Raw genomic sequence first — 14,156 nt, forward strand, 5'->3', positions numbered from 1 at the left:
TTGGCGGATTAAGTGCATTAATCGGGCAATTGCCTGATTGGGACAGTCAGCTCTTGAGTTTTGGACCGCCTATTATTTAACACTGTAGTTCTAATTAGGAAAGAAAATACACCATAGTGACAGGCTTTAAATATAGACATGCTATTCTTATCCATGCCCTTTACCCATAATGTATACTAAACCTTACTTAGTGACCGGGAGCATCCTCCTAAGCCTTGCTATTTCGGAGATGCTTGGACCCAAGGTTTTAATGATAGGTAATTAAACAACAAAAACAAAAGGGCACATACTGTGTGGAGTAGAGTACTCACATTTGCCACCTGGTGGTGGTTGTGTGAAAACAAACCCTAAAGCACTGTGGATTTTGGATAACCTTACTACAAGTTTCAGGCCAAAATGCAACACAGCTGGCCCCTACTGCCAGAACCTCACAAGTATTATTTCCCAGCCAGTGGAATTCTTGCCACAGAGGTAAAATGTCAAATTACGTTTTGAAGTCATGTATAAACATGAACTAATCATTAACAACTCATCTGAAAATGATTCCTTATTTTGGAAATTAAACCTAGAATTTTACACATCATAATCTACAGATAATTTTTGAAAGTTTAACTAGTATGACTTTTGTCATTTTTTGTTACTCCTGTTTGTTGATGAAAAGTGAAAATGTATAAATGGATCATAATATAGTTGACTTTTCAAAGTTAACAAATATTTTTCTGTATATGGACATGCATTAATGTTGTACAAATGTACAAATAATGGTAAGGTCAGCTACACATCATATGCAAATGTTGAATTTACATAACTAATTGTTTACTTTTTATTTACAATAGTCGCCACTTTTTATTTATTCTTAATTTATTTTAATCTAAATGAACTTTCATTCGGTAATGCTGTAAAAATCATTAGTATTACAAATACTAGTAAAAGCAACTACACATTTTTAAAAGTTTAATTTACATAATAACTAATTGTTTACTAATCGTCAACATATAAAATGTTAATGATTAATTAATGTTTAGACATGTCTTACAACATATCTATAAAACAACAAATGATGTATGAATACTATGAATACAAATTATGCAGATTACCTGTTAATGATTTGTTCATCACAGCTAATAGCCTATAAATTACTTATAACTGATCATTATTATAAAGTGTTTGCTCTGTTTTTGCTCTGAAGTAATTAATTACATAAAAATGGTAGATTACCTTTGAAAGTGAACCATATAAGGTTATATTCACACCAATATCTTGTCCGACCAGATGCAAGAAATATTGGTTTATCACGGATAACCTATCCAAAATAAATATAACAAAATAAAAATCCAAGTACAGTGGTGCCTCTGACTATTCCATCATGTTCATTAACATGGAAATACACTGTATATGATATGTATAATCAGCCCTGTGAATGGCAGTCCAATCAAGTACCCTTCAATAAAACTTGTATTCACAATGAACGTTCAGCGTTTGCAGAGCCAGCAGTAAACGCTCCAGTATACATGTGGAACAATCTGTTTGACCTCAGCAAGTATTTCTGTTATGTCTTTTTTTTAATTCTCTAAACACAGTACATCATGACAACAGATGCTGGCAAGATAGAAAATTGTGTTAATTTTGATAAAGCCTGGTGGTCCAGATGTAGTCACCAGTATCTTTCCTCCTAACATCCTGTTTGTCAGTGGCTAGCAGCTCTGATGGTGTGACTGCAGCTGCAAAGCTTTACACTCAGGATGGAGAGAGGAGAGGACACTACCACAGTGTGCGCAGTTGTTTTGTTTTGTGTTAGTCCCGTAATTCCCTGACCACTCTCCTGTAAACAGGTGGGTTAGAGTACATGGAGCAGTTTGAGTTATTTTGCTGTGCCAATTTTATCTGTTTGAAAATTTGTGTTTGTTTCAATGGGCCTAATTCGCAAACCTTTTCTTAAATTCATCTTACTTTTGTTCTTAAGAAAAATTATGATAAGATACCAACACGGGATTCATGAAACTTGCAGGCCTTCCCTTTTTGCGTATCCCAGGTGTATCAGATCATGAATGCTGCTTGGGCCGACTTCAGGGTCGTGTGCAAGCATAGGCCACTGCAAGTGTTGGGTTTGACTGTACATTTGTGAGACTTTATATTATCATCATCAATAACTTTTTTTTCAGATAATTACTTTAATTACATGTGGTCCTAAACAAACTAAATTAAAAAAACATCAAAAACTGAAAAAAAATATATATATAAACTTAAAAATAGGAAACCCATCACATCTGATCATACACAAGTTTTTTGAATGAGGCCCATTGTGTCTGTCACCAGGGCGATGCAGGACTAAATTCCACTTCTAGTTGGTTTAGGAATGTACATTTGGGATGTACTGATTTTCAATGCTCTCATTGACGTGAGTCATTTGTGAATTCAATTAATTCGAAAATATGTATGCTGTGTAGTAGACACATATTGAAAGAGTAGAAGGAGATTTCAAGAGAACCATGTTATTTGCATTTGCATTCACTTTTTGTTAGTATGTTATCTGGCAGTTTTTTTTATTCCGTGACATCATTCTCTGCAAGATGTGTAAAATAGTTCCATGCTATGATGCTGTCGGTGTGCATAGGCCACTGATGAGGTACAATAACAGAGAAAATGAGCCTGTATCACTGTCATTCTAAAGGTTTACTTTGTCCTTAGAATCTACCTGGCCGAGGTAAGGCCTGCCGCCACTTGCCCTGAATGGGAGCCGGCCATGGGAATCACAACACTTTAACTCCAGAGGGTGGGTTTGACCACTGCTTACCACGTGCTGGCTGCCTTACAATCTCCTTACACCCAGGCGCTCCAAACAGTTGCTAGGGGAAACCTCAGCACTGCAAGTCACAGCAGTTGAGATTGTCCAAACTCTGCTTATTCTAATCTAGATTTGCTTACACTAATACGCTTTGAAAATGTCAATTGCCTCCAACGATAAAGCTCTGATAGATTTTTCCAAGTAATGCCTAATTTCACAGTATGTGGCAATGTGGTTCATATTATATACTAACACTCATCTCATGCACAAATCTGGAGTCTGAATCTAAAGTGACTCAGGGAAAAAGTGTCGTGGCCCTGGTTTCTAATTGAAGTGCATGGGATAAATGTCTCCATGTGGTAGGGTTGGAGGGCTTTTTTTGTGCATAAATAAATGCTTCTGTCACTGTTTGCATGGAACTAATTTAACAAATGTTCGTTATTTTGTACTATCTTTTTTCCATTTTAGGAGAATAACATGTGCCAGTACTGTTCCACTCTTATTAAAGAAGTCTTTGTCAAGCTACCATTAGAATCATTGTATATGGAATAACTTTGAAGCCATTCCAAGCTGATGGCATAATTGACATTGTGGAACAATGCATTACCCAGACCCAAATAAGATTTGAAGTGTGCTTCAACAATGCATAAGAGGATATATTGCAACCCCTTGACCCCAAAAACCAAAGCTACAAACAATATGTTTTTTGTGTTGGAATTAGAAATTAGGAAAAAATAAGAATGTTCATTGGAGCCATGTTAATATAATTTTCCTTTTGGTCATATAAAGCTCAACAGTATAGATTACATGTTTTCATAACTTTTTATAATTTGTATAACTTTATTATTATATGTACTGTTTCCAGTTTCACTGACCTACTTGTTAAACATAAAATCAGACAGCTTCTCCTCTGTGTCTGTGCAAAGATTCTGGATAAGACATTTGGCATTAATTAATTTCCTGGAGAAACATTTGAGGAAGAATAATCCAAGCACAATACTTTTTATTGGCAATAAGTTTGATGGAACAAAGCAAACCCACACTTTTCCCTACATTAATCTAACTTATAAATGGGGGTGAATTATACTTAAATTCAATTATATTTTTACAATTGTTTCTGAGTAATCAGAGTTGGTACTTCAAATGTTGTGTGTCAATCACCACTCATAGTAATGTACCATTTGGTACATTTCACTCCTTACACTGTCCTTTTGGCCCAGAGTAGGAATTTGAATCAGTTTAGGCTAATTCATATTCCAAGTTGTGTCCCAGCCTGATACAAGAGTGAACAGGTTTTTCCAGCTCTCTTATTTTATGTTTGGTTCAAAATTGACCCATTATAAAGATTTTCATATCCTTGACTCAAGGCTGAGTCATTGGAAGACTGCCACAAAGTAGTATCTACCATAGATGCATCAATGCTAAATAATCCTCGTATCTCCTTTCAACATTTTCATGAATGGACATCTTTAGCCTAGCAGTCTAACAGTGTAATTTTTCAATGCTATAGAATAGTAGCAGCACTATCATGTTATCATGTTACATAGATTCCTTCCTCTCACATCGACTGTCTTGCTCTGCTTTCCAGGGACTTCAAACAGGTGGGCGTGACCATCCTAGGTCCACAGAAGAAAATTGTGAGCAGTATAACGGCACTTGAAACACATGCAAAGAATGGCCCCGTTCCTGTGTGAGTGTACGTATGGGGAAACCGTCGCCTCTGCCGCATCAAACAGACGGTAACTGAACACAGGCAAAGGGACGGGTGGGGTGGGGGGGGGAGGATGGTACAAATTTGAAATGTTGAGATGAAATGACTGTCGGAGGTAACCTCCCGGGATAGCAGAGGACAGAGGACTCTCTAGGCCCTCCGCAGGGCTGGCGGTGTACGGGGAGAAAACAGTTTTCTGCCGATGACGAGTTGCCTTATGAAGGATTACAGACAGCAAGACATTACTATGAGGATCAGAAAGCCCCTGTCAGCCCATGGGCTGAGAGTGGGATATTTATACGGTTCCTGCAAGTGCCCAAGAAGCAAAGGACTCGCCGTGTGTATGGGCATTAGCGGCTTGCAGAAACATCAAGTGAAAATCCAGCTTCATTCAGGTGTTTACCACGGACCACTTCCGACTTGCGAGGGAGGAGATTTTGTAACACCTCAGCATCGCATAGCAATAAACTGCTGCCTTGGTGGAAACAGAAACAGGTAAATGAACAGCAGGAAGCGGGGTGAGTCATGCGCTTCCTCAGATCTGGAAGACTTCAGTGGAGGTCTGCCTTTACAGCTCACTCAACGCAATGAACTTAGTCCATGTGTACAGGGAGTGAACTCGAAATTTGAGAAAACCTGTGTTTTATGACTCAATTGATTCATGTATCACAAGTCAAGGTTTTTCTGAGTCATAGCTCAAGTGTCTCTGCAAAAAAAGTGTGAGGCTCTTGCCTTATATTAATAAATACACAGGGAATAAATGACACCAGAGATTACCATTTTATGTGTCGAAAAACAGAAGTAGTTTATTTTGTACAACTGCCAATTCTAGCTAACTAGCTATAATAACATGTATAACTATTGACAGCTGATAAATGAGACAGTACAACTTCCCGTTAAAATCATGCAAAGGCAATGTAAAGTGCTGCTTATGCACCACTAGCGAAAAAGCTACAAAAAGCAGTGTCAGCAATAGCTTCCCAAGGCAGAGAACTAAAGGTGTGGGATCTTGAATTTTGAAAAATATCTGTGGAAATCCAGCTACTGACTAAGCATTATGCGCCTTTGTTTCTTTGACTGATAGTGTTGTTCCTAAAAAAGGGGGAAACAATATTTTTATTTTTCCACATATTTTTATCTCCTCAATAAATCATCAAAAAATGTTGTAAACAAAAGTTTGTTCCCGTACTTAATATTCATAATAAAATATGCAGTATACATGTCCTAAATATCTCTGAAATTATTATTGTATGTGCAATGAGCTGGTGTGCTTTCATGGACCAGATATTAATGCAACTCATTCTCAAAATAATTAATTACAGGAAAAAATGTTAAAGGAGGTGTTCCAAAACATTGTATTCCTCATCTTTAGATTGAAGGGACATCTCTTGCTTCTTGCTGCATCAGACAGTTTAAGCCTTAGAAACCCTTTGAGAAATTCCAAAACCTCAAGGATGGAAATCTCTATTTTCATCTCTGAGAACATGAATCAGTTCTTTTGTAACAAAGAACAAATATATTTCCAATAAAAGTCAAATGAATGACAAGACTCGACCATGTCTATAAAGCTCTTATTAAATCACACGCAAACACACAAACATGCATGTGAACAGGCACATACACACATGCACAAATGCAATGCACATATACCTGCTTTTCCATACTCACATTTTTTATATAAATGTCATAAATTACAGATATTTCTTCACAGTTACCCAACAGTGGACCCTTTGGCTTGACATGGAACCATCACGTTTGTTATCCAAGTCTTTTCTCCCTCTGAGTTTCTTAAAATCATTATTAGCAATGGATGGGGAACAGGCATCGCAGTAATGCTTCAATAACACACCTTTCCTCTTCAAGTTCTTAACTTCATGTCTGTTCAACTTGATCTCACAAGTCAGGCCTGCTCATGGAAAATGTATAGTGTCAGTGAAAATTCTCACAGATGTCAACAGATGGCCCATAGTGCTACTCTTTAATTCAACTGGCCCATTTTCCAAACCCTTCCCTTTCCATCTTAGTCCACAATGCCAAGAAACCAGATGTAAAAAAATTAAAAATAAACATTCTGAAAGGAACAAAATGTTACACAGGACATTTTCATTTTTGGAGTTGACTTTGTACCTAAATTAAGACTGTGGACATTTGCAGTTTCAAACTTCTAGGTTGCCTATAAATTACAGGATCATGTGAGGAGCAGGTATGATCTCTGAGAACAGCTTTTACTGGAAGGCCACATTACCATGCTGTCCAGTGGTGTTAAACTCATCATGGAAAGATATCCATTTTGGATTATGATCAGCCAAAAGATTATGATAAGTAATCATTGGCTTTAGGATTTAATCTAAATTGTGCAAAGAAACATTTCAGTTAATTAATAAAATCATATAAGAAAACACAAGCAGATATTATACCGAAAAGGAGACTTGACTTCAAAATTCATAAGGATGCCAAGGCAATTTTGATTGCAATCATAAACAATCAATCCCTGAAACTAGTGTTTTACAGCTATAAAAAAGCAATAGATGTGAGCTGTTGAATAAATACCCAATCCACCATAAAAAAAATCTTTCCTTTGCAATCCACCAAAAAATGTCTCAAGATTCACAAGAAGACTCATATGGTTTAGCAGTGGTTCCCCTGTGTATGCTGGTTTTAGTTCCAACCACAATTGCAATCCCAGAATTTTAACAAGATAATTTGTCTTAATTACACTTTGCAAATTCAGGGATTATTTACCCTCTTAAGGCACATTATGTCAGAAATTGCCGTATAAATAGTACAAGCCCACTGGTATATACTGTAGAATGAGCACATCTCTGTTTCCCTGTTTCCTTCCTTCTTCCTGTGTAAATAATGACATTAATAACTAGCCTGTACATATGTAAACAGGATATTGTAATAATGGTAAATCTCAACAAGAGACTACTGCTATTTACATGGCCATACATTTGTACAAATGTTTGTAAATAAAAAATAATGAACATGAATATTTGTGCAAAAAAACCCTTTGTATTATATTTTTGTTATTTTGTATTGTACTTTTTACATAAAAACACGATTATTATTTACTTATTTATTTGTTAAGGGATACAGTGCAGATGTGAATGTTTTGTAGCATACAGTAAGTTATGACATTGTTATGTGACAATTTTACCTGTGCATTTACATTATAATCTTGTATTTTCAAAGAACAATACTGTCATGTGCCCTCTTCCCGTCTGCTTTATAGATTTATGTGTCGGTGTGTATGCAAGTGTTAATGGCTGTCTACTAATGAAAAATTTGTAGTAGAAACATATTTTTATAATAAACATAATGGAAGTATTTTTAAAAGATTGAATGCACATGAATTATCCTTGTTTGGTTTTGTTTTACAATCCCCTCTATACGCAGTACAACATAAGAAAAGACACAGTAATATAATGCAATCAGCATTTATGGTAATTTTCATATCATGCTTTTCATTTGCATTATATTTGCATAATGCCCCCCCTCCCCCTTCCTGGCTTCCTGGTCATGAAAAAATGCTGAATATTTACAGCATTTGTGTACAACTCAATATATTCCTATGTTACATATCTTTCTGTATTTTATTAATGATTACTATTCCTTTGGAGGAAAATAATATCGCTGCTACAAATCTTGATAGAGAACCTACAGCAATACAACTTCTTCATCAACTTCTTAAAAATTATCAAAACATAAATTGAGAACAGTTAACAATAGAAAAACCGAATTAAAGTGTGTGCACAGTTGTGAAGACATACATTTCATTTTGATAGAAACCGGCTGTGTAATCTTAATCTTAATCTGGCAATGTTTACGGGCACAAGAGAAAAGCAGCAATGATCTTCCTTGCCTTTGGAAGAAAAAGTTCTTCAATCTTACAATGCTCAAGAAAAAGAAACAGATGAACAAAGCACACCCAGAGAAACAATTTCTGAGAATGAAACAGCCTTGTTAAAGGTCTAGCGTCTATTTCCTCCATATTGTATTACTTTATATGAAGGTTCGATATTGGACAGTGATGAGAAGCTGAAATATGGCACAAAGACCATACAATCTTTGTTCTGTCATCACACATCACCTCCAAGACTCAATAATACATTTCATACAGTAAGGAAATCTGTGTTTGTTAGAAGGTACATTTGAAGGTAGCTATGGGTGGATATCCAAGAATAAATTACTGTATCTCAGGGTGCAAATGGCCACACAAGGCCATTGAGTAACAATTGCCATTGGCCCTGCAGTATATGAGTATGAATACACCAAAACCATACCAGGACAATGAACCTATTACAGAACCGGCAGAACCCTGCACTTTTGGAATGCTGTTGAGTTTCCGTTTATTTATTCTCCAGCAGTTGAAGAGCAAGCGAGAAAAGGCTGTTAGCTGTGGGGGCAGTTGGGGAAACGGTGTAGCAGATTCCTCTTCATTGTGATGTACTCCATCACACGGACCATCTGCTGCTTCAAGTCCTGTGACGATAGGTCACACGTGAGATACAACACAAAGCTGTAGGACAGGTGTGGTTACGTGGACTCCAGAGTGTGTCAACGCTGCGTAAATATGAACCCTGGAATCCAGCATATGTTGACACAGCCGAACAGAGGGAGGGGTTAACTGGCTCCATTTGTCACCAGTCCGGAGTCGCTGTCTTAACATGTTCCCACTGCAACACGGCTAGAGAGAGAAGAGTACCTCCAGGGGAATGGTGATGATGAGGAAAGGCAACCCCGGACACAGCGGCCACTTCCAGAATGACATAATGCAAATGACGAAGCTGTGTGCTCTTTCCCCCCCGTGATATCCTGTGTGCTGTCACGGGTTCGCTTGTTATCCCTGTCAGTGGTTGTGTTTTGGCTCCCAGCAGGGCTGTATGCCTGTTTCTCACCGCACTTCCATATTTTATCATCTCCCCAAGTCAGCAGCCCCAGCTTTAACACAACTCTGAACACAATAGATACAGTGAAAAAATAAAAATAAAAGTCAAAATTTCCAGGGAGGCCTGGCAAACACCGGTTCCTTCAAAAACGGTGCCCTGAAGGGCTCCCAAGCCTCTGAAAGATATGTTCAGCTGCTTGCAGCTGCTTCGCAGTGTATGACACTGCTCTCCAAAGATGTAAGCAAAGTGAGTCCCAAGATTATGACAGCCATGAGGAAGTCATCTAAAAAAGCTGCTTCCACTCTGTGTCAACAATCCTCAATAAAAAAATAAGGAGGTCATGCACTTTTTTTGGCTGCGGTAGCTTGTTTTAATCAGTCCTCACATTTATAGTTTCATAAAATCTCTTATTACCCTACTCTAGAGCGATTCTAAGTGAAACAAGGGGCCTCATTCATGACTAATGAAAAGTACTCACTGTTATGGTTTCTTATTCAGTTGCATTATACAACAAAACTGATAAAAACTTGCAAAACAGAACACTGCACAGAACCAGTTAAAAATGTCAAGGCTAACCCTGAGAAAGCCAAAGTATTTTCCTGCAGTGTTTACAAAAATACTCATGGCATTGTAGCAGAATCAAAATATGATGAAATTACCATCAATTAATGGTTTGAATCGAGTGCTATTCAATATGATCTGGCTCTTTTAAATATGTCCTGGGTCTGGGGCATTTAAAAAGGATATCTAAGTGACTGCACAAAGGCTTCAGGGGCTGTGTGGGAACACAATCCCCTGGACCCACTCACTGTTGAATAACTGGTCTGCCTCAAGTATATGCTTTCATCCGCAATTGAATTTCTTCTCCCCTTAGATCTGTGCTGTCATACCTCAAAAGTAGCTGAACCGAATTGAAGATTCATTATCCACTGACAGCTGTCTTTTTCTTTTGAGTTTTATGGTGTGGACTGTATGCCAGTGGTGGGGAAAAAGTCTGAGCTGTTGACTAATGTTGCTTGGGGGGGATATCCCATAACTTTAGTATTGTACAGAGTTCATATGGACATGGTAAGTTCTTACACTCAGCTTGAATGTTGTGTACATGGACCATCACACTACTGTATGGGATATATGCAGTGATGCCAAACCTGACAATGCCCGGTTCACTGCATATACGTATAATTGTTGAGTGGTGCTTAACAGAGCATGCCAACCATTTTTCTAGTTGCTTCTGAATGTTCTGTCTGAAATAGCAGTTCAAGTACATCATTGATTTGCATGTCCTTAAAGTTCTGAATAAAAGGACGTTGCTCAATACTACCCTAGTACTACAATTAAAATACATGTCCTGGTTATTATTGGTCTTGTGCACTTGTATAGTAAAGTGTAGAATCATAATTACACCAATATTCTCAGGGTTAGATCCTCTAAGAAAAATGACTGCACAGTTTGTGCTGCTTATTACGGCCTTGAAAATGATCCGTGCCATGTTATGAACAAACTAAAGAGAGATCTTGGCAATTTGGGTCAATGCTAACTTTCCAAGACTAAATTCAAGAAGTGCAATTACAAACAAATATAGAAATATCTCAGACAATCTAAACTTAATCATGCATAATCACAGTAATGTAGTTTATCGCAGACACCCATTTTTTGGTGCTGGGTAGTAGTTCCTTTAGGGAGTAATTTTCGTTTTTCTCTTATTTTTTTCCTCGATTTCGGTTTGGCACAGAGCAAACTTCCACTGGGTTGATTGGAGGGTGATTTGATTCACCTGCAGCTCACAGTGTGGGAACTGGCTCTTAATTGGTAATTGAGATCAGCCTGGTGCATTCATGTCTTAGCCAATCATGGTGTGATGACGCCCTTTCTTTTGGGCTTAAAAGAGTCAGGAAACAGGCATGCCTGGTTAGTATTCTGATCCTGTGTTCTTGCAGTTAGAGCTCATGGTAGAAAAACCATAAATGCTAGAAAAGCTGATCCTTTAGGGCCCTGTTTGCAAAGTCCTTGCTTCTTGTGCTCAATTTTCAGGCATATTTTGTGTGTTTTGCCTGTGTCAGGGCTTGAGGGCTTATTACAAAAAATATTGGCTAGTCTTAATGATGACCTTGCTCTGCAGGTTTTGGTTTATTTTATTTTTTTTTAAGTTGGTTTTACTGTTCCAGTACCAGAAACTCCATATGTGCATTCTTTGATTTATTTATTTTTAAATCAAAGTGAGTGCAGAATAGTTATTTATTGAAGAATCTATCTCTAGTTGTTCATTAGTATTAGAGGTATTTGTTAAATACTTCCTGCTTCCCTGTGTTTTGTGGTTATTTATCAAGCTTCTTCCTGATTAGCTGAACTTTAGTAATCTGTATCAAGTTGTTGCTGGTTAAAAGGCAGCTGTAAAAAGGCGTAAAGAAATGTACGCCAGTTCAAATGAGAAATGGCTTGAGGGTCCATTACGTTGGTCATTTGGCAGATGCTCTTATCCGCAGCGATGTACAATGAAGTACAACACCATAACCAGGGACAAATGCCCTAAAAACACAAGTGCATGCCACTTCAGACCTTGTATATTTATCTCCAATAAAGTATTCAACCAGAGAATGTGGTTGAAGGACATTGTACTGTCACTGATTGGCAGGTAATTGAGGGTAGGCCAATTAAAGTACACAATGCTACAAGCTGCTTTTGGTTTTGTTTTATGCATTTGATGGTTGATTCGCATAGCCTTGGTCAAATGATTGTAATGCCAGGAATGGTGCTTTTATGCAGCATATAGAGGTGCTTTCAAATGCACTGAATCTGATCCCTATCCAAAAAATTTTTTGGGGGGGGGGGGGGGGGAAGGGATTGTCTTCTGCTTGGTCTAATCCACGAAGTTGCTTTTGATAAAGCATCAGTAAATAACCTGTAATGTAACCATTTATGGAAATGTGCATATGAAAAGTCCATAAAGGTTGCAAATTTCAAAACTCATGGAAACCTAAAGCAATTGCAACACCGATGTGCTGCATGTTCAGAAATGATTCAGATGGGACAAACGCACTTCAAAAGAATGCACAGAAAGCTTCAGAAATGTGACAAGCACCTTGTGTGTACCACATATTACAATTTATTCAATATGGGGTCATATACATTTAAAGAAATTTATTATAAGAAGCAACCACCTAGCTTCTATTTCTTTCATAAAGGAAAATATACATTGAATTATTTCACAAGGCATAAATACTGCAAAATTGAAATTGCTGGTATCTGCATCAAGGCTGAAGTGGTAACAATGTAACTGATTTAGTTCCATTTCAAGGAAGTATTGTGGATTGACTCGCATGAATACGCAATTATGCTGTCGGTCATCACATGAGGTTTCCCAGGGAGAAGCACCATCACTTTTGGGTCTCCAACTGGAGAGCCCTGTTAAACAATGTCCTTCCACAGGGAGGAAGTCTGGGCAGTTTCCACTCTGGGCTCTTAATTCTGCCTCATCACAGTAAAGCCATTAATTATCCTGTTAATTTGGTCTGACATTTACAATTGCTACCCATTTGGTGTCTTGCAGGGACTTAAGTGCAGTTGATTGTCAAACATGATTAGTAGCCTTCAGATCTAGATTTGCTTTAAAGGATTGTGTATACTGTAGCCTGGCTGAATTTTCACAAGCATGTTTTCAGCATTTGGTCAATGAAACCTGTTTCCAAATATTAATTGGTGAAACACTGGAATAGTATCAAGAGTTAAAATGCATAACACAGCAGCATGTCTTCAGGCCAAGACTGGAAGGTCTTTGAAATATTCCTGTCACAGTTGCTTAGCTGTTAACTCTTTCACACTGAGAAGGGACTAAATCTGCAATATGAATCATACATTTCCAAAATATAGTATTCATGTGCCCATAAGCAACAAGTCCTTACTCTTTTCCCAGAGCATTTGATTCCAATGCATTCTTTGTTTAATGTTTCCATTTTTGTATAATAAACAGCAATAAAGATGTAATCCTGATTTGATTAAGTTTGCATGAATTATATTGGGTTACAAATTAAGCCTGGGGATTCCCCTGTACTTCTCAGCTCCCTAATTTGCCACTGTCAATTAGTGACAGTCTCCTCCAAGTAATTGGAACAGCAAGGCCAATTCCTTTGTTTTTGCAATACACTGAATACATTCAGGGTTGAGAGAAGGATGAACATGAGAAGTTCAGAATTTCAGCTTTTATTTCTTGGTATTTACACTTAGATACCAAAAGGTGCCATGTTGTAAGTAGTATCAGACCACCCATTTATTAGGTAATTGAAGACCTTTGTGTTGGCAGTGTGTTTTGGGTCATTGTCTTGCAGCAATTTGTTCCTCAATTTGTTTGGATGCATTTCTATAAGTTGGCTGAGAATGTTTTTGTAGCCTTCTGAATTCATCCTGCTGCTACCATCATGAGTTTAATCATCATTAAAGATTAGTGAGTACACTCCAGAAGCAGCCATGAAAGCCCAAGCCATGACACTTCCTCCACCGTACTTCACAGACAAGCTTGTATGTTTTGGATTATGCTTTGGCCATTCCATCAGTTTGTTAGAGGTTAAGCTTGGTCTCATCAGTCCATAAAACTGTTCCAGAACTAGTGGCTACTAATTATAATCTCTCCTTCCGATTCTTACTACTGATGACTGGTTTGCAACCTGTGGTATAGCCTTTATTGCTGCTCTCTAGGTCTTCGAATGGTTGATTTGAGAGACCTTCACCCCTGCACTGGAAATTGTTTGTTTGTCACTGACTGATTGCTTTGGGG

The 14,156-nt window shown here is 37.7% G+C and overlaps 1 protein-coding gene across 5 annotated transcripts in view; it reads left to right on the forward strand.

The window, feature by feature from the left end:
• LOC133123279 (ephrin type-A receptor 3-like) overlaps positions 1–7,835 on the forward strand; it is an 86,727-nt gene extending 78,892 nt beyond the window's left edge. For 4 of the 5 annotated variants that reach the window (XM_061233619.1, XM_061233622.1, XM_061233621.1 and 1 more), the window contains exon 17: positions 4,374–7,835. In XM_061233619.1, coding sequence (XP_061089603.1) covers positions 4,374–4,479 — 106 coding nt within the window. In that variant the 3' untranslated portion in view covers positions 4,480–7,835. Of the gene's footprint in view, positions 1–2,688; positions 2,774–4,373 lie in introns of all 5 variants that reach the window. The other variant, XM_061233624.1, reaches the window with a different exon arrangement.
• Positions 7,836–14,156: the final 6,321 nt, after the last annotated feature.

The sequence above is a fragment of the Conger conger genome, chromosome 3 (genome assembly GCF_963514075.1).
Source record: "Conger conger chromosome 3, fConCon1.1, whole genome shotgun sequence".
Taxonomy (NCBI): domain Eukaryota; kingdom Metazoa; phylum Chordata; class Actinopteri; order Anguilliformes; family Congridae; genus Conger; species Conger conger.